The 21,330-nt window shown below is 40.7% G+C and overlaps 1 protein-coding gene across 1 annotated transcript; it reads right to left on the bottom strand.

Moving 5' to 3' along the window:
- Positions 1-236: 236 nt before the first annotated feature.
- abcc10 (ATP-binding cassette, sub-family C (CFTR/MRP), member 10) lies at positions 237-20,750 on the bottom strand. The gene is made up of 22 exons (XM_047577768.1): positions 20,482-20,750; positions 19,567-19,780; positions 17,891-19,256; positions 17,182-17,409; positions 16,829-16,985; positions 15,565-15,722; positions 14,576-14,655; positions 13,633-13,804; positions 12,920-13,018; positions 11,933-12,122; positions 11,623-11,700; positions 10,535-10,723; positions 10,138-10,276; positions 8,792-8,984; positions 6,982-7,325; positions 5,269-5,438; positions 5,027-5,187; positions 3,537-3,790; positions 3,303-3,448; positions 2,861-2,958; positions 2,075-2,187; positions 237-1,065 (listed from the first exon to the last, which is right to left on the bottom strand). Exons 2-22 carry the CDS (start codon positions 19,740-19,742, stop codon positions 930-932), a joined length of 4,647 nt encoding a protein of 1,548 aa, XP_047433724.1. The 5' UTR covers positions 19,743-19,780; positions 20,482-20,750; the 3' UTR covers positions 237-929.
- Positions 20,751-21,330: the final 580 nt, after the last annotated feature.

The raw sequence follows: 21,330 nt of genomic DNA, 5'->3' as shown, positions 1-21,330 counted from the left end.
ACTAAACTAAGCTAATGTTGAATTTGCTGTCATGTTATATCATGTTGATGTATGTTTGTGTACAAGCTTGTGGACACTCGAATTTCTCCCCAGTTGATGAATAAAGTATGTTTCCATTCTCCAGAGCCTCCAGAACTGCAGAGGAGTCCACCGGGAACCTGCACAATATCACACGGGGTGGTCGTAATGTTATGGCTGATAGGCGCAGGTAACAAAAGTCACTTCCCTCAGTAAAATGCAAAAAGAATAACTCCATTTAATTCAGCTCTCAGGATATTTCATGGATTTCACATCATGTTCTTCGTGTACATTAGTTTAATTCATAGTTCTTTGTGCTTTGGAACCAGAGACGAGGAACTGAGCACATGGACGGAAATGAGATGTGGTGAATAAGAGCCGCAACTGGGTCACCCCCCCCCCCCCAGTGCATGCAGGGAAAATCACAGTGAAGCTCTTAAACCCACAAACCCGCACTGTTTTTAAAAAAAAAAAATACCACAAATAAATACAATGAGATTAAAAAGATCATAGGGTTGTTTGCAGAAGCTGCATGAAGCATTAAGAAGCAAAGCAAAAGCTTCACTATGAGGTGATGCAACGAAGGAATAAGACATTTTGACTCTATGATGACGTGGCTGAGATTAAGTCGATCCTTTCCAAAAAAAAAAAAACCTGGATAAACACTATGAAGCTACAAATATGCCCCAAAATCCGATTGAACAGGAAAAAACTAATTAAAGTGTCGTTTTAACTCAGATCAGCCACAGACGCATCATCTCTGAGTCCAAGCAGCTGCTTCCTTCAACTGGAACTCACAGCTTCTCTGCTTCAACCATGTGATCAGTCTGTAAAGAATGTGAGGCACTAAAAGACAAAAATAACGCGGAGATAAAGTGGAAAACGTCAGATCCCGGCGTCTTTCGTCCACCTCACTGTCCCTGACCACCGACCAGCCTGTGGAAGATGGAGTCGTCGGTCTGGCAGAGAACAGCAGGAGAGTCAAACTCCACCACCTTCCCAGCATGCATCACCAGAACCCGGTCACAGTCCATGATGGTGTTGATCCTGCAGGGAACAACAGACTGTAAAGGCTGAGGGACGAGCAAGACATTTATATTTGTGCGCTCGTCAGTCTGGCTCGGGTTAGTTTTCAGTTTCAGTTCAGTTTTCAGATCATTTATTGATCCACCACAATCAAATCGAAACTTGCAGAGATGAAGAAGCAGCTGGAAATACTTAAGAGAATCTGCGACCGAGTGGACCAACCACAGCTCTTGTGCTCTGCGTCACCGCAGTTTTTGATTTCATTCAGTAAGTTTACGTGCATGTGAAAAAAAAAAATTATTGCCTTAATGCGACTTTAACTGGACAGTGCATGTAAAAACGCTACTATGATAAAAACTCAATTAGAAATAGATTTTTTCTGGCATGTATACGACTTAATGCAACTTTAACCGGACAACGCGTGTGTGCATGCTCACAACTGCTGGTGTTTGATTCCAGAACAAAAAGAAAGTCGGTCGCAGAAGAAGAAGAAGAAGGTAAACAGAGCCGGTAGAAGAACCACCTGAGGGATAGCGCCATCTTGTTTGCACCAGAAGTAGTGCGTACGAGAGTAAAAAAGCTGAACTACTATCCATCTTGTTATTGTTTGAAATGCTGGTCTGACACATGAACAACTCCAGCTGTTTATCATATGATGTAATAGGTCAACCAGAAAATGGGACGTATTAACCCGCTGAAAAGACACATATCGCCACCTAGTGTGGAGGAGGAGGAGGACATGTTCCCGTCAGTTACTTAATTTTCTCCGTTGCATGTAAACCGGCAAAAGTTTCAGTCGACATATTTGAAAGTGAAGCAGGAAATAGAAACAAAAATGCACCCGACTGGTAGAAAAGACACAGCGCCCACTAGTGTTTGGGTGGAGTTTTTACAGAGCAAACCAGACTGACGAGTGCAGAAGCAGAAATGTCTTTCACTGGGCGGGCGAAGGTTAATACGCCGTCTAAAAGAGTCTTAAACCACCTATAATGTAACCCTGACAATCTACTTTTTCACATATTTATTTTACCTGTGGGCAATAGTGAGTACAGTCTTGTTCTGAAACTTCTCTCTGATGGTCTGCTGCAGCAGTTTGTCTGTCTTCTGGTCCACGCTGGCCGTGGCCTCGTCAATACACAGCACCTACGGGGCGGAGGGAGGAACATTACTGGATGTGACTGAACCTGAAACGATCACTTGACAGAATAAAAGATATAACGAGCATTTACTGCAGGATTAATTGATAAAGTGTTATTGTGGCATAACTAGTGCTATTAGTTAGCGGCTACTAACTTTTTATTTTGTTAGTAGCCGCTAAGGTTAGCGGCTCATACTTTGCCAACAAAACGAGAAAAAAAACATCACTCGATCGCCGTCTATTTTTGGTCACCATGGTCACCATCAACAGTAACAACAACTCGCATTCGCTGCTCCTGGTACATTCACTTTCCGGTTGAAGGTGACGTTTGTAAAAGTCTCTCTCTATCTGTTTCAGGACTTGTAAATGTGCTGTGGTTATATAATTTTATTTAATGATATGGAAAAAAATTCTTCAAAAGTGTAAATTTGTGTCAAGCTTTGTAAAAGTGTTTCACATTTTTGCAATGTTGGATTGGACCTCCTGGCCACCGTACTTCCAGGGTGAAAGCGTCACTGAGATGCACAAAGAACTCCTTTGAATTGAAGTTTCCACTTTTAACAACAAGGGTGGAGTCGCCGCAGAGAAATAGCACATAAATACATTTCTTTCTTTTCTTTTTTTTTTTTTTTTTTTTTAATTTCTTTATGACTTGAAGTGAAGCGGCTTCGGTCTCACCTTGGCCTGAGTCAACAGAGCTCTGGCCAGACACAGAAGCTGCCTCTGTCCCGCCGAGAAGGATTTTCCCCTTTCTCCCACCTCGGCATCCAAACCACCTGACGTCCACACACAAACAAACAAACACTTAGCAGCAATAATCATCACCGGCTTGTGCTGATGCATGAATTAGCACAGTGAGAAACAACGCATGAACTATTTAATTGGGCCGTGAGGAACAGGAGCGAAACATATAATTTAACTGTGATTATCAAATGGATAATGAGGTGATATAATCTGTGTACATTCTGTCAGACAGTCAGTCGTTGGTCACGTGTCAGGGGACAGGGTGGAGTCGACGGTGAGTCAGGAGCCTCTAAAACAAACACGCCCTGTTCCTTGTCGCCCTTAATTGACTGTGCCCTCGCACGCTCGTTGTCTCGCTGTAATAATTAACTCTCACCCATCCTGCCGACCACCCCGCTCAGGTGACACTGGTCCAGGACGTCCAGCAGCTGCTCGTCCGGGTGTCGCCCGCAGGGGTCCAGATTCTCCCTGACGGTGCCGCTGAACAGAAAAGGGTCCTGAGGAATGATGGCGAGCCGGGACCTGCAGAGTACACCTCATATTATTTTAACCCCCCGTCTTTTATTATTATTATTACTGTGATCGTCTCGGGTCAGAGCGCCTCGTCCACCTGAGCTGAGTCAGGCCCACGCCGCTGATGTCCAGCTGATCCAGGAGAATCTGGCCCCGGCTGAGCTCCACCATGCGGAACAGGGCCAGGAACACGGTGGACTTGCCGGAGCCCGTGCGTCCCACGATGCCTATTTTCTCCCCGGGCCGGACCACCAGGCTCACGCCGTCCAGGGCGTTGGGGAGGCCGTCCCTGTAGGTCAGGGCCACGTCACGAAACTCCAGCCAGCCGTGCTCGGGCCAAGCGGAGGGCAGCTGGTGTCACAGGAAGGATCAGTCAGGTTTTACTCTCATTGTTGTTATAAGCGCCACACACAAGTCGCACGAAACTGAAGTTCATGGCGCTGACTCAGCACGGTATTAAAATATACGACAGTAGACTAAGTGTGTACAAAAGTGGGTATGGAGATTAATGGTGGCTGAGCTGTTTTAGCAGGGTGCAGAGTACAGCGTGACACACTGAGTATTACATAAAACTAGAGTGATCTAATTCAGCAGCACAAGAGGGATACATGCAGTACTGGCAGTAATGTAAATAAATTACTATGTGGCATTAGTTACAGTGCAAATACAATACTCTGTAGTATTAGTTACAGTGTAAACAAAGTACTATGCAGTATCAGTTATAGTGTAAATAAAGTACTATGCAGTATTAGTTATAGTGTAAATAAAGTACTGTGTAGTATTAGTTATAGTGTAAATACAGTACTCTGTAGTATTAGTTACAGTGTAAACAAAGTACTCTGTAGTATTAGTTATAGTGTAAATACAGTACTCTGTAGGATTAGTATAAGTGTAAATAAAGTACTATGTATTATTAGTTATAGTATAAATACAATACTCTGTAGTTTTAGTTATAGTGCAAATAAAGTACTCTGTAGTATTAGTTATGGTGTAAATAAAGTACTCTGTAGTATTAGTGTAAATACAGTACTCTGTAGTATTAGTGCAAATAAAGTACTGTGTAGTTTTAGTAATAGTGCAAATAAAGTACTCTGTAGTATTAGTTATAGTGTAAATGAAGTACTCTATAGTATTAGTAATAGTGCAAATGAAGTACTCTGTAGTTTTAGTAATAGTGCAAATAAAGTACTTTGTAGTATAAGCGCAAATGAAGTACTCTATAGTATTAGTAATACTGTAAATAAAACACGTAGCAATAGTGTGAACAAAGTACTATGCAGTATTAGTTATAGTGTAAATAAAGTACTCTGTTGTATTATTTATAGTATAAATACAGTACTCTGTAGTATTAGTTATGGTGTAAATAAAGTACTCTGCAGTATTAGTATAAGTGTAAATAAAGTACTCTTAAGTATTAGTTATAGTGTAAATAAAGTACTTTGTGGTATAAGTGTAAATACAGTACTCTGTAGTATCAGTTATATCTAGATATCAGATCTAGGTTTAGATGATGTATATCGTGTATTGTGTTTAGAGACGTGCGGGTTGTGGTTGTGGCTCTGGATCAGCGTCTCTCTCTGGCCTCACCTGTGCGTTGTGATGCTGCGGCTCGACGGGCAAACTGGTGGAGTACTCCTCGGTTCGCTCCACGCTCACCAGCTGCATCTCGGTCTGCGTGAAGCTGAATATGAGGCCGGAGAGCAGCGAGGTGATGGACAGAGCGTAGGACAGGGACAAACCCACCAGACCTGACCAGGGAGACGCCATCAGCCACAAACTCACCGCGATGCAACTAACCATCTATGGAACGGCCACGGCCGCCGCCTCACCTGGATCGACGGAATTAAAGCGGTGCTGGATGACGGCTATCAGCCCGAGGCCCGTCACCACGGCAACGCCGATGAGCTGCAGGCGGATGTCCAGCCACTGCATGGCGGCGTTGCTGAGGAACACGCAGCGCTGGTTCTGCTCCAGACGCCTGGCGCTCTCCTCCTCAAACCTGAACAAAACAAACACACATTTCAAGTTCTTGTTGTCAAGGGCAACCGGCTGGCTGAGCGACCAGGAAACAGACAAAGCAACAGATGACACAGAAACCACTCTGTAGTATAAGAGCAAATAAAGTACTAGCTGGTATTAATAATAGGGTAAATGAAGTACTCTGTAGTATTAATAATAGGCTAAATAAAGTACTCTGTAGTATAAGAGCAAATAAAGTACTAAGTGGTATTAATAATAGGGTAAATGAAGTACTCTGTAGTATTAATAATAGGGTAAATGAAGTACTCTGTAGTATATGTGCAAATAAAGTACTAGGTGGTATTAACATGGTAATGAGTACTCTGTGTATAGATATAAGACTAGTAGTATTAATAATAGGGTAAATGAAGTACTCTGCAGTATATGTGCAAATAAAGTAATAAGTGGTATTAATAATAGGGTAAATAAAGTACTCTGTAGTATTAATAATAGGGTAAATGAAGTACTCTGTAGTATATGTGCAAATAAAATACTAGGTGGTATTAATAATAGGGTAAATGAAGTACTCTGTAGTATTAATAATAGGCTAAATAAAGTACTCTGTAGTATAAGAGCAAATAAAGTACTAAGTGGTATTAACAATAGGTATGGTACTCTGTATATAAAGCAATAAAGTACTAAGTATTAACAATAGGGTAAATGAAGTACTCTGTAGTACTAATAATAGGGTAAATGAAGTACTCTGTAGTATAAGAGCAAATAAAGTACTTAGTGGTATTAACAATAGGGTAAATGAAGTACTCTGTAGTATTAATAATAGGGTAAATGAAGTACTCTGTAGTATTAATAATAGGCTAAATAAAGTACTCTGTAGTATATGTGCAAATAAACTACTAGGTAGTATTAACAATAGGGTAAATAAAGTACTCTGTAGTATAAGTGCAAATAAAGTACTAGGTAGTATTAACAATAGGGTAAATGAAGTACTCTGTAGTATTAATAATAGGTAAATAAAGTACTCTGTAGTATTAATAATAGGTAAATAAAGTACTCTGTAGTATTAATAATAGGTAAATAAAGTACTCTGTAGTATATGTGCAAATACAGTAATTTGTAGTATATGTGCATATAAAGTACTAGGTAGTATTAATAATAGGGTAAATAAAGTACTCTGTAGTATAAGTGAAAATACAGTACTTAGTAATAGTGCAAGTAAAGCAAATAAATAAAGTACTCTGTAGTATAAGTAATAGTACAAATAAAATACTCTGTAGTATTAATAATAGGGTAACTAAAATACACTGTAGTTGTATTAATAGTGCAAATAAAGAAGTATTAGTGTTAGGGTAAATAAAGTACTCTGTAGTATTAGTAATAGTACATATAAAGTACTCTGTAGTATTAGTAATAGTACATAGAAAGTACTCTGTAGTACTAGTAATAGTACATGTTGCAGAGCTTTGGACCGGTGGTGTATAAGGCTCCTATTTATTCATGTATTTATTTGTCTATTTGTTTGTTTATTCTGGCCACTTCTCGTCCACAGGCCTCGTGTCTCTGACCTGGCGGAGGAGCCGCTGGCCCGGATGGTCCCCAGGCCGGTGAGCGTCTCGGAGAAGTGGGAGTAGACGGGGGACAGGGTGAGGCTGCAGAGGCGCTTCAGCTCCCGGGACGTGTGCCTGTAGAAGTGCTGCGTGCGGTGGTAGAGCAGTGCCAGGGGCACCAGGGGCACCAGCACCCAGGGCAGCCCGTAGCTCATCACCACCAGCATGCCCAGCAGCCCGAACACGTTGGCCAGCAGGATGTTCAGGACGAAGGGCAGGCTGTCGTCCACGCTGTACAGGTCCGAGGAGAAGCGGTTGAGGATGCGGCCCAGAGGGGTGGTGTCGAAGAAGGTCACGGTGGCCTGGCGTGAAATTAGTTCAGACACGTTTTCATTTAATTTACACGAACGTGCGTCGAGCTAAAAGTGAGAGAAGACGCCGGTCGGAGGTGATTTAATTTCCTAATCTGGTGTTTTGTTACAGACCTGATCAAAGCTGCTGCACCGACTATGAGTCACGCAACACTTTTTTTTTATTTCTGGAACAGGTGCGCCTGAATCGCTCCACACCTCTTTTAACAAGGGATCAAATGGGATGAGCAAACAGACCATGGTAATCCGAGCCTGCAGCTCCTTCCTCAGCTCTTAAAGTGTCTCAGCTTTAGAGCTTTAGCCCTTCAATTTAATCTTTATGTGTTTTTGGATCAGTCTCTTTGCACACGGTGGTTTGTTTTTACTTCTCAGGTGAAATTACAGGAGACTGAAACAAATATATACAGAACAAATAATAGATTTAGATCATTCCAAACATAAATAGAACAAAAGAAAACATATTAATTCCTGTTGTTTTTATTAATAAAATGGGCTTGAATTTAATTTCAATTTATTTATTTATTATTTTTATTTATATATTTTATTTTACTTTAATTTAATTTATTTATATAATTTAATTCACTTTAATTTAATTATATTTATTTATATAATTTAATTTTACTTTAATTTATTTAAATAATTTATTTCACTTTAATTTAATTTAATTATATTTATTGATATAATTTTATTTTACTTTGATTTAATTTATTTATATAATTTATTTCACTTTAATTTAATTTTATTATTTTTATTTATATATTTTATTTTACTTTAATTTATTTATAAAATTTAATTCACTTTAATTTAATTATATTTATTTATATAAATTAATTTTACTTTAATTTATTTATATAATTTATTTTACTTTAATTTAATTTAATTATATTTATTGATAAATTTATTTTACTTTGATTTAATTTATTTATATAATTTATTTCACTTTAATTTAATTTTATTATATTTATTTATATCATTTATTTCACTTTAATTTTATTTTATTATATTTATTTATACATTTTATTTTACTTTCACTTAATTTTATTATATTTATTTATAATTATTTTTTTGAGCATCTTTACATGACCTACTACAACTGAGACCTTTATCTGTATTTCTTGTTTTAATAAGAAAAATTGCAAAATTACAGGAGAATTTAAACGCACACAAGAAACTGTGAATAATCCTAATAAATAAAGGAAATGAACTCCTGGAGGTGCTTACTTTTCACACTTCACCTACTTTTCCTAAATAATATGAAAAGAATATTTCAGCTTCTTATATTTCCTCTGGTTATTTGTTTGATTTCAGGACATCCGCTTACGTTTTGTGTCATTTGTTAGGAAGAAATGAAAAATCTGAGGGTAAATGATCCACAGAGCCTTGGTGGAGCTCTGTTATGATCCTCTAACTTTACTACTACTTGGAGCGATGCTGCTGACGCCAGGTGGATGACTCACCTTCAGGACCCGGTCCAGAAGCCTGTTGTGGATGGCGGAGGCGGCGCAGACGACTCCGTAGGCGAAGAGGAAGGCTCGCAGGGCGGTGAAGACGGTGTTGGCCGCGGCGATGGAGCCGTAGACGCTCAGATAGAACCTGACGCTGGAGTTCACGTCGCTGGAGGGGAGGGTTTGCTCCGAGGGTGGAGGAGACCTGGGTGGGAGGAATGTTTTACTACTTCAGTAATAAACTGTTTCCAAACTTTACCAGATAGTGGATGATGGTTGTAATGATATTATACTGACTGATAAATACTCTGGGTGGAATCTCTTTAATTTAAGAGGTTTTGAAACCACATCCTGTGACATTAGTCATGAAATTTAAATTTAAATAGTTATTATATCTAATAGTAAAATATTATATCATAATATACATCGATCAGGCATAACATTATGACCTGATATTGTGTAGGTCTCCCTTGTGAGTCATCAGAGAATGGACATTGTGGTCTGTAGAAAATGAAGCCCGCGGATATTCCAAATATGGACGCGGTGGGTTGTGTCAGACGTTGAGACCCGCCCGCCCAACTCTCTGCTACCTGTTAGCTCAGGCTAACTCAAAGCGGGAACGCCCTTAATTATGCAGAACTTTAAATAAAAAAATAAACGAATGAGTTAGTAAAAAATTCAAAGGCTGTAAACTGTAAAAATAATGGTGTAAATTTGGGCTTTTTGGAGCCTCTAGTGGCCACTGAGTGAACTGCATCGTTTTGCACTTCACATGGGCTTCATGTGTGGGGTCGGGGTTCTTTGATTTTGTTTCTTGTTGTGATGTTTTTATTTGTGTGAAGCACTTTGGGTTACTTTTTTTTAAGAAAAGTGTTATATAAATAAAGTTTGACTTGATCTGAATGGACCTGGGTCTTCTGAGGGTGTCCTGTGGTGTCTGGTGATGTTGTTAGTGTGTTAGTGGGGTGGGGGCTCTGAGGATCATCACATAAATACTTCATCTGTTTGGGATCTAGTGAATTTTGAGGCCAGGTCAACACCTTGTGATGTTCTTTGTGTTTTTTTTAGTTGTTTCGAAAGCATTTTTGTGTGTGTGTGTGTGTCAGGCTGCATCCTGCGGGGGATAATATGGGGTGGGGGGGTGGGGGTGGGTGTCTGGTCTGGTCTGGTCTTGGTGGGTGCTACATGTCTACGGATGAATGCCAGGTCCAAAGGTTTCCCAACAGGACACTGACATTGTCACGAGATGATTTAAATGCTATTTACCTCCACTGTCGGTGGTCATAATGTTGTGGCTGATCGATGTATTCAAACTGGTGTATATTTTAGTTAGTTCAATCAGTCTCTCATTTACTTACACGAGGCCTCCAGGTGAGAAGAGCAGCAGGTGAGGAGACGTGAGAGCAGCTGAAGACCCGTTAGTCCCGGTGGAGGCGTTGGTGTTTTTCAGCTCCGAGATCCAGTGGGAAAGCCACCAGTCGGACACGTTCCTAGAGGCTAAACCACGCACAAAAACACACACACACACACAAAAAAACACAATAGCAGCAGTTTTGAATAAAATCTGGGATTCTCAAATATAAATAAAGTTATTAAAGGGCCCTAAAAATCAAAAATGACTTTTTCAAAGCCGCCATAGATATTGCATTGAACACGTCTCTTACAGACCAAAGAAATTAACTCTAACTTTCAGATTTCAATGCAAGTTTACACTTGCACGGACCAAACTGAAAAGCCGAGAGGTCGTTTTCAAACCTTGCATGAGAAGCAGAGACATCAGGATGCAGGTGGCCAACAGTCCGCCCACGGCCGACCAGTAGGTTTTGTAGACTCTCCACGCGAGGCCGCCCACCTGCTTCTGCTCCGCCCCCAGCGGGTCAGCGTCGCCGCCCACGCACAGGTCAGAGGGTGGACCCGGCTCCTCCTCATCCTGCTCCACGCCGTCTGGTCACCAGATTATTTATTTAGACACTTTAAAGGACGGACCCCTTCACAGAGGGGGCGGGGCTTAGCCGGAGGCAAAACGTCTCAAAGGAGAACGAAGACGTGTCGCTGCTCCAAAGTCTCTCACACGGGTTTTATCCAAAGCTGATGAGTTCCTTTAAACTGAACTTTGTAATTTTTCCAGCAGGTTGTGAATTCACTTAATTTCACTGCAATTTCATTTTTAATGTTATTTTATTTTATTTAATCATTCCTGTAAACGTTGTTCATACTGACTTTTGTTTTCATGTTTTGTTTTAATTTTTATATTCTGTTATATTTTATATATGGCATCCATCCATCCATCCGTCCATCCATCCATTTTTGCCTGAAGATGGCGCCACAGTGAAACAATCACTAAATCTCGTTCTGACTGCACGGAGCTACTGAACAAACATTTGCTAGTTTCTGCTTCGTCCACTGAATAAATGCATTTAGAAACATCGTGCTGACGCATCTTGTTGATACTGACGTTGAGATATTTCAACTCTTGACCTTTAATGAAGGGAAAAGACGCGGAATAAACAAAGATTCGTCTTCTGCACATGAGGAAATCTTTAATAAAGGACAAGTAACTACAGGCTGATATAAGAGGGGGTGTTAGTGAATATATTAAAAGCTACATAAAGTATTTACAGGCTGTATTAAGTTGTGATAATTGACTAACTAATACAGTTAATGAAAGGCTGAAGTGGTGGAGGCTCAAAATACTTAATGAAACCCATGAATATTATAAATAACTTGAGAAAGGATCTTAAAAAACAAGCATTTCACCAGAAATGGCTCGTGTGTGGATGTTGCGCTCGAGAAGGAAACTAAAGTGAATGACAGAGGATGAAGTGGGTTGATGTGAAATGCACCTTTCTCTTTGGTGTTCCGGTCGTTCTTCCGTTGTTTGGGCACTGCCTCCACCAGAGGAAGGATTTCTGCAGGAGTTCCTGTTTGACACGAGGGGAGAAGACAGATGTAAAGGTTTGAGCTTTAAGGTTTATGGAGGTTTGGTTACAGCCGGCAGGCGCTTCAGTAAGACCAACTAAACAAATGAGAGGAATATAAACAACTTTGCAACATCTTCTGTTGATGCACAGCATGTTACTCCTGCACATCTCTCTGAATTAACATAATTCTAAACCTTTCTTGTTGAAGACGTGTTTGTCTTTTTGCTCCCACCTGTCCTGACGATGGTCCCGTTGTCCATGAGGACCACCACGTCAGCCTTGTCCACAAACTCGATGCGGTGCGTGCAGAGGATTCTGGTCTTTCCCGCGAGGAGCTGCATGACGCACTTCTTCATGAGGTGTTCGGCCACGTCCGTGTCGACCGCCGCCAGCGGGTCGTCCAGGAGGTAGACGTCTTTGTCCTGGAGGGGGTGAGGACGGGCAGCAGGTCTAAATGCGGTCGCTGCGTAAGGGCTCGTTTTAAATCTACTGCCACGCTTCTCCTTTCTGGTCAACACAACAACACGAGTAACAAGCTGCAACTGATTCAAAATTCTGTTCTGAGTCGTCACTCAGACATTACTTTAAAATCTGCCTGTTAGTTTTCATACTGATTTTAAAGTTCTGTTATTAGTTTTTAAAGCGCTCTGTGGACTTGCAGCCGATTAGATCTCAGAGATGTTTTTTTATTGTAAGAACCACTAAAGGCCTCTCAGATCCTCTGGCTGCTCTCTTTTAATTGTTCCACAGAGTAAAACAAAAAAACATTTGGAGATGCTGCTCTCAGCAGCTACGCTCTGAAACACATCTCTTTAATCTGTCATAGTCTTAGTTATTTTGTTCTATTTCATATTTTTATATTCTCCCATTTTTATTTACTTGTTTTTTTTTATCTAATTTGCTTTTTTGCTATCTTAATTTTGAGTGAGTCTGTGTTTTATTCTGTATTTTTATATTTATTTATATTTTTTATGCATTTATTTCATTCTATTTTCTATGTTCTTATGTCTTACTTTGTTTTAATATTTCATTAATAGTTTTTCTATATTTATTTATTTTGATATTTATTTGATTTTGATATTTATCTTGTATTATTTTAATTTATTCTATTATTTTAGCTTAGCCAGTGTGCATTAGTGCATTACCTTGTTCTGAAAGGTGCTGTGTAAATGAAGTTTTATTGACTGACTGAATCATGTCTGACGTTGAGATCACTGACCATGTAAACAGCTCTGGCGAGGGCCAGCCGGGCCTTCTGTCCTCCACTCAGAGTCACGCCGTTCTCCCCCACCTCCGTCTTGTCGCCATTTGGTAAAATCTGCACTCACAGAAAAGAGAAATACGGAAAAACTAGTTAATTATCAAACCGACCACAACTAATAAACAGGGAAGAAACACACACACAGGAAGTAAATTAAATGGAGAAGGGGGTAGGATTAAATATTAAATGAGGCTTCTTCCTACTCCTTTATGATGATTTTTGTTTTCTATTATATGTTTGAAATAAAGCTTTCATTCAAATACTTTTAAAGCAGTGAGAACTCTCTAAAGTTTCAAAAAAGGTTTTGTATTTATCAGCTTCAAAGCTCGATAGGAAGTCTGTCCGTATTAGTAAGGACGCATCCTCCGGGAACGGTGGATGAGTTCTGAGGGTAACGTTGATCTGATGATGATGCACTGGAAAGATTTGTTCTAAGAACAACCAAGTATTATAAATCTCTGCCCGAACGTTGTGAAACCGGACTCAGTTCTTAAAAATAAATAAATCATGATATTATGATTTATTTATAGGGCGTCTTTCAACCGACACGGAGAAAAGAAAAGAGCCAGTTCGTTGTAAACTGATCCAACTCTCTCCACAGAGATTTGCCTGGACCTCCAGCTGCTGTTTCCACACAGAGAGGATAAATTCAGAGGGAGCTGTGGTCGTACGTTGAGATCATCCGAGAGCGCACACGCCTCGATCACGGCCTGGTAGAAGGCGGCGTCGTAGTCTTTGCCAAACAGGATGTTGTCCCGTACTGATGCGTGCTGGATCCAGGGATCCTGAGAGGCCAGACCGAAGCCGGCCGCCCTGTCCGCGACGTAGAGGACCCCACTCAGCCTGCAGGGACACGAGGACAGAAAGCAGTGCAGACTAGTGATTTTACCATAAAAACGATTTCCTTTCCGATACTGAGTAAAATTCAGGCTGATACCGATCTGATACCGATACCTTTATGTGTCTGGTAAACCTAAAAGCTGTGTGAATTGCACAAACTTCAGTTCTTCAGTTCCAATTTATTTACCTTTTATTCTTGTCTATATTGTTTTTATTTACATCTATTCTGTTTTTATTTAGATCTATACAGTTTTTATGTAGTATCTACATACTATACTATACTATACTACACCATACTTTACTGTACTATAGTATATAAAACAAAAACAAACAAAATATGTTTTTCGCAAAAAAATACTAAGTAAAATGATAAGACCTTTGAAATAAAACATTTTGTTTAATTATTAAGAAGTACTATAAAAATTAATTTTTTTCTTAATTGTGACTCTGTTCTCTCCTCTTCTGTCCACCTCATCATAAATACCTCACATTCTGTGTTGTGGTTTAACCTGAGGTGTTTCACAAGGTTTGTTGTGTTGCCACGACTCAGTTTAGTTAATTTTCACTGAAAAAGGATCAAAAGTATCGATATTTTGATTTGAGAATCGATTTTAGCGCATAAAGACCTGGTATCGTACAATACGATAGTATTTCATTATCGATCCGCACATCACTAGTACAGACTAATATATATATATATATATAGATATATATATTTAAATTTAGTACAGTCTGAATAACTTGAGTAAACTTTTTTAAAAAAAAGCAACGTACCTGTTGAGTTCTCCGGTTATAGCAGCCAGTAAGGAACTCTTCCCACAGCCGACCTTCCCCACCACAACCACCAGAGAGCCCTGAATCAATCACACACACACACACACACACACACACACACACACACACACACACACACACACACACACCACAACACACACACACACACACACACACACACACACACACACACACACCATTACTACTCCGATCTCCTCCAAAGTGGTGGAAAGCTTCAACGTTGAAAATATATTTTCAGATGACAAAGAAAAATAAAATATTATTGTTTAATGCTCAATTCAAATGTGAACTCACGGTTTCTACAATAAAATTGTTCTATCCTGGACTTTAATCCATTAGTTAAATCTTGAATTCAAACTCTGAACCAACCAGTTAGAAATATGTGAAGATTCTCAGTCCTCTTCTCAGCTGATATTTAATGACAGAATCACACCCGTGTACTCATACTAAATACTTTCATCTAACAGCTACAAGGACAGAATATTTTAAAAGGCTCTCATTACTAATGACGAGATATGACTTACGCTGCTTTTTCCCTTTCAGGTGATCATTTCTTTTTATGAATGAACGAGGCAGAACCCGAACGAGTACAGGAGAGAACTTCAAAGCGACCCAGGGCGTATAGATCCCTTCACTGTTTGTAAACAATGTGACCTTTCTTGAGGGGCGGGGCTTAACTGGAGGCAAAACATCTCAAACACTATAGCCTGGTTAACGCCGGTTAGCGTATTTCAATGGACTGTTCTAGGCAGAATGGACGAGGAAAACGCATATTTTAGAGAATATACTAAATAAGTTACTCTCAGAGACCGTGAGTGTCACTCACACTCACTGGATGGATGATTAAATTGATAAAAAAATATATATATAATCTTCTTGATTATATAAAGAACTAAATAAATGAAGAACTAAAGAGCACAAGGGCAGTAAATTAATTCAAGAGTATGTTTCAACAAATGTACGTGTACCTTAGCTACATGTAGGTTGAGACTGTGCAGTTGTAGACTTCCTTTCCCAGCACCAGTCTCAGTTCGTCCCTCTCTATTCGGTTCATTAGTGTTGGGCGCCTCCCAGGAAAATGTCCCCTGGTTCAACAGGACTGACGTCTGACTGTCTTCAGGAGACACTGTGGAAACATTTGGATGTCACAGAAAGTGAAGATACAGAAGTTTCATTTTGTTTTCTATGGCTAAGTCAAGGCTAACATCCTTAGTTCGACCTGAGCAAGTGAGATGAGTGAGATATGTGTGTTATAGACGATATAAATAAATGATAGAATGCACCATTCTGAACATGTAATACACCAAAAATGATAAATGTCTCATTTAAGGCTTCTACTAACCTCAACACTTCAAGATAGCCACACAATCCTGCTGATAACAACAATGTCTGTCTCTTCACTGTGCGACTAAAACTCAGAGAGCTAGAAGCCAAAGAGCTGCAAAAATAACATTCGCAAAATCATAATGTATGTTTTACTTTTGCTGTTTTGTAATTAAAAGTTACATTCCAGGTTCAAAAACATTTCTAGTTTGGAGTGTAGAGTCACTGACCATATTCGAACTTTCAGTTTATTTCACTCTGGATCGTCATTGGTGGTTGCCACGGTAAATTTGGCGTTTGATTCTCTAGAATCATTAAAATTGACCAACTGGTTGTTGAATTTCACTGAAGGTCTCCTTTTACACACGGTCTAGGTGAATTTTTAAAATGAGTATTTGTATTTAGTGACATATCAGTGAAACTAAATTAGTTTTTCAGAGTGGTACCTGAGAAAGGACAAATGGCACATATTGTGCCTTAATGTGACAAAAAGGCATCATTTATGATTCCACCTGGACATAAATGGGCTAAAACATCTCTAAAATTGTTCAGATTCACCTTTTTATCATCTACTTTTGCACAGTTACTCACCAGATTTTACATTATTAATTCACATTTGAATTGGACTTTTGAACGACAGACCAGGGGTAGTTTTTACTCTAAATAATGTGGGTGTTTTGGGGGGCAAAAATTATATTTACTACTTTCTTCTCGATGAATTTTCTGTGACACAGTAACATATATCTATATATAAAACATTTAAAACTAAAATACATGAGTGCTGTTATCAGTAGTTCTAAATATAACTGAACAAATGAGATTAAATGTGTACTTTGACCTGTTTTTTTGCCACTAATTAAACACAAAAACAGACACACACCAGCATACAACAACCAAGCAGCGGCCTACCCAGAGCGTAGTACGCCTGCAGGTCCTGGTTGGTCAGTTTGAAGAAGCGCTGGATTCTCTCCAGAGACACTTTGGCCTCCAAGATGCCATTGAGGACCCAGGGAAATGCATTGAGTGGGATGATCAACATTCCCACCAGGGCCAGAGTGGTGAACACCTGTAAAGGGTGGAGGGCATCACATGGAGCACACATCTGCATTTTCCATATTTAAATGTATGTTTGTTAGTTCACAGGAGATGATCCAACTTTGAGGGATCAGTTTTACACGTTTAATGTCACATTTAATAGCAGTTGTCTTAACTCTGACGCTAAGAGTTTAATAAATTTAGTATTTGATGTTCGGAGTACGGACCTTGGCTGCAGTCAACTGGTGTCCGAGCAGCACATACGTGACAAAGGTGAGGATGGAGATGACCACAGGCAGAGCCGCCCAGGTGTACACGCACAAGGCGTCCAGGTACTTGATGGCCCTGAGGTGTGACAGTTCCTGTTTCCGACAGTCAGCCACCCTCTGGGTGAAATGAGGCTCCCAGTTGTAGAACTTGATGACGCGAATCCCAAAGAGGATCTCTGTCATTAACTGGAAGAAGAGAAGAAAAACCTGAATCCCAATAAAGCTGTGTTTTCCAGACACAATACTATAATGGCTGCAATACTCAGCGCGTTTACATGCACAATTTAATGCTCAAAATTTGACTTTCTGACTACAGTTCTTGTCCCAGTTTACATGCAACAAAGAAAATCGAATAACCTGCACATGTCCTCCTCCTCCACACTAGGTGGCGATATGTGTCTTTACAGTGGGTTAATATATTACATCACATAACAAACAAGAGTCATTCATGTAGCAGACCGGCAATTATCTGATTGCCTTAATTGGATAAGGAGAACTCCAATTTTAGTCGGAGTAACGTATTTAGACGTATTTAAACGAACTTGTCCGGTTTAAGTCGGATTAAGGCAATAATTTGTTTTTTTCACATGCACGTAAACGTACTGACTGTTACTCTTTTTTTCTACCACAGCATTTGCAGGGAAGAGAAGGAGGAATCCGGTCTCACCTTCACGCGGTCATCTTTAAACCTCAGCATGTCTTTGTTGTTGGCGAGGATGCGCGACGCAACAAACTTGTTGAACGGCACGAGCACCAGAGCCACGACCAATCCTCCGAGGAACGCGACGCCCACCTGCAGGTACAGCAAGTAGAGGGTGATGGAAAACCTGAAGGGCAGGCTCCACAGCTCGTGGAAGCTGTTGAAGAAGTTGACGACGCGGTCGGTGTCGGTGCTCATCAGGTTCACCACCTCCCCCAGCGTGAAGCCAGCCAGGCTGCAGCCGCTGACCCGCAGGGCTTTGCCGTAGATGGCCGACACAAGGGCAGAGCGTGCCGACAGCGCCACCTTGGAGATTTCGAAGATGTTTCGGAGGACAGAAGCAACAAGGGTCGTGGCAAAGAGGCCAAAGGCAAACCACAGACCCCTGCTGACCGGGGCGTCCTTGTCCTCCATGAAGTTCACAAGACCGCTGAGGAGAAGGGGACCGGCAAAGCTGGACACGTTGATCGTCACCTTGAGCACACCTAGCATGTAGTAACGCAGCCCAAACGCTTTGTGCAACACCCGCAGCAGACCTACGTCCCTCTCCAGCTCCAGAGGTCCCTCCTGGTAGTGTGAACTCCAGGAACCATTCACAAGGTTCCTGCTGACCGGCCGAGGCCACTGATCCTGACAGTCGCTGACCACCGCCCCTCGTCGACAGGCTTCCCAGCACTGGTGGAAGTGTCGACAGATCACAGTAGTCCTGAGTTTCCGGGGTAGGTGGTACACGTCGGCCGGTCTGTCCAGCTCCCCTCGCTGCCCTCGCCTGAGGAGAGGGTTCAACCACAGGTAGAAGAGTCTAGAGAAGCAGCTACTCCCGTCCTCAGCCACCATCTCCCCTGTGTCCGGGTGGACGGCCTCTTGGATGAGCGGCGATCCATCCACAGCGTTGACATACAACGTGTAACCATCATCGCTGATGCAGGGAAAAACAAAAGCCAGGAGGTAAACTAGGACAGGGAGCGTCCGCGCTGAGGCAAGTATAAATCGTGCAAATTTAAGGGGCTCTGTAAGGTTTAAATATTCCTTGTTTTCACAGTAAATCATCAAGGTGACGACCAGGTTGGGGATTAAGAGAAGGACGAGGAAAAGCAGCAGGAGAGGTCCTCTGGTCCTCCTGTAAGCGGTCTTCTGGAGAACAGCTATGGCGCTGAGGTGGACCAGCCAGGCCAGGACCGCACAGCTGTTAGCTAGGATGTCCAGGTACATGTCCCCAAGATGGAGGACACTCACCAGGATGAGGTCAACAGTGGAGAGCACCACAGCCAGCACAGCTGACACCAGCCTGAGCGTCCAGCCACATGGAGGAGACGTCTGGAGGAAGCTGAGTCTGGGTTACGGAAATATAATAATCAAAATATGCTTTTCTCATATGTAGCCACTTCAGTTTGACACAGGAGCCGTCTAATCTTTCTAATTACACATACGCATTTGGTCTAAAGCAGATGAAGTTTGAGACACAAGGGAAATAATTATTTATCAACTGAATAACTTTTTTCAAATTTCCAGATTTCCAGTGTTTTGTTCTCTAATAACAAGCTGCAACGTCACAAAACTGGAAATGTGGACGGTGTACCATCTCATAAGCAGCGAGCAGACCGAGCCGTGAATGAGAAAATTTTTTTTTAAGCGTGACCTACCTCGCCATGCCGAGGTAGCAGGCGCTGAAAACCGCCATCCCAGCGTGAGGCAGGGCTCCGAGGAGGAGCTGGTTGAAACAGGGGCTGATGTTCCCATTCTGCCACAGAGGGAGAGGATTCTCCTCGTCCGTGTGACAGAGGCCCGCGAGCAGCTCAGCCGGCCCGAAGTCACTCATCCCTCCTCCTATTTCACCGCCGTCATTCTAGAGGACGTCTGGAGAACAAAAGACAAAATCAGACGGATGTTATATTACGAACCTGCATTAAGAAAACAGACAGATACCCCAGTGTCCATTCACCATATACCGATCAGCCATAACATTATGTAAATAACAACTAAATGACATTTAAACCACTGTTTTAGAAGCACAAGGGAGACCTACACAGTATTAGGAGGGTGGTCATAATGTTATGCCTGATCAATGTATACCTGCATGTAGCACAGTGGCGGGTTTTCATTACACGCCATATAACAGCCTGCTGTTGGAGTATCTACCCACTCATGTTCTGATACACTATGGCTGCACCAAATTTAAACGGCGATGCATTGAAAACATCATGCACATCTTGTTCAACTTAAAAATCAAGTCCACTGCAAGTTATTTATTTATTTATTTATTGCCTTAAAGAAAAGACACAAAAACTGTCTTTAGTGAACAGTTTGCACCTGTCTAACAAGGAAATGTGCGGTTTGGATATTTTATGTCATTCTTTACTGTGTCTCCGATTTAAACAGACGTTTCCTGAACGACGTGTTTTTCATGGTAGAATATTTTAAGTGTAAAGAAGAAGAAGAAGAAGAGGAGGAAGAAGAAAGGAGGTTTACAACTTTCTACAACAAACGCACCGTATTACAGGTTAATTATGAACTTTCTTGGTGATAATATTCCGACATAAATCTGTTTCAGCACTGACCTTTGTTATCAGACCCGGAGCAGAGGCAGAATGACAGGTTTCAGCTGGTGACACTAATGTAAACAAATGAGGCTGAGGCTAGCCAAACTAGCTTAGCTCCAGCATTATCAACGTATTAGCCTTGTTTATGCGTCGCTGCTAATGTAAAACTTTGTGTAATAAAACCTTTGTAAACGTAACGCAACATCACCGCTAATACGACACAATTAATAAAGGCAGCCTTCAAATATTACCGGTTCCCATCAAGACACTAGAAGCTGCGAACTACGTCTGTCGATTGTTGATGACGTGTACAGGGAGCTTTTCAAAATAAGTGTTAAATGCAAATAAAGTTAAAAAAAAATAGGTAAACAGTATTTGAATGGATTAAGAGTAATAACGGAAATAATACAAGATGCAATTGCTTTTTGTTTTTTGATAAAAAAAAAAGTCATTTGAAAAGCAGAAATGTTTGGATTATCAATCACAAATCTATTACCTGTTTATTTTAATGTTGTCACGCGGTTGAATACAGATTTTTACATATTTTATTCATTTAAAGTGTTTAATGCCATAATTTATCCTGGGATTGAGCGGGAAAATAATTAAATATGATTTATTTTTTATTTTTCTGCATGGTGTGTGTTCATTCATTCAAAGCCTGACTGAACTGGCACATTGACTATTTTTAATTCCCATCTCAAAACCCACCTGCTCCTACAGCTTTCCCACCCTGACTGGGTGTGATTCTCTCTGGATTTCTTATACTTTTTAACACAATCTTCTATCCCCTTTTTATCTTATTTATTCCTTTATCTTATACTTGTAGTTTTTAATGCTTTTGATGTCCGTTATGCATTTTAAACTGTG

This window comes from Mugil cephalus, chromosome 2, assembly GCF_022458985.1.
Source record: "Mugil cephalus isolate CIBA_MC_2020 chromosome 2, CIBA_Mcephalus_1.1, whole genome shotgun sequence".
Taxonomy (NCBI): Eukaryota; Metazoa; Chordata; class Actinopteri; order Mugiliformes; family Mugilidae; genus Mugil; species Mugil cephalus.
Note: the sequence above shows the minus strand (reverse complement) of the source record. Positions and strands in the feature narration are given on the sequence as shown.

Excerpts from the sequence above, each read along its gene's own strand:
- abcc10 (XM_047577768.1), bottom strand. The coding sequence starts at position 19,742 with ATGAGTGACTTCGGGCCGGCTGAGCTGCTCGCGGGCCTCTGTCACACG. Across the intron at positions 12,123-12,919 it reads TCGCCAGAGCTGTTTACATG|GACAAAGACGTCTACCTCCT; the intron begins GTCAGTGATCTC and ends CACCCCCTCCAG. Across the intron at positions 8,985-10,137 it reads TTCTCACCTGGAGGCCTCGT|GTCTCCTCCACCCTCGGAGC; the intron begins GTAAGTAAATGA and ends CCTCCCACCCAG.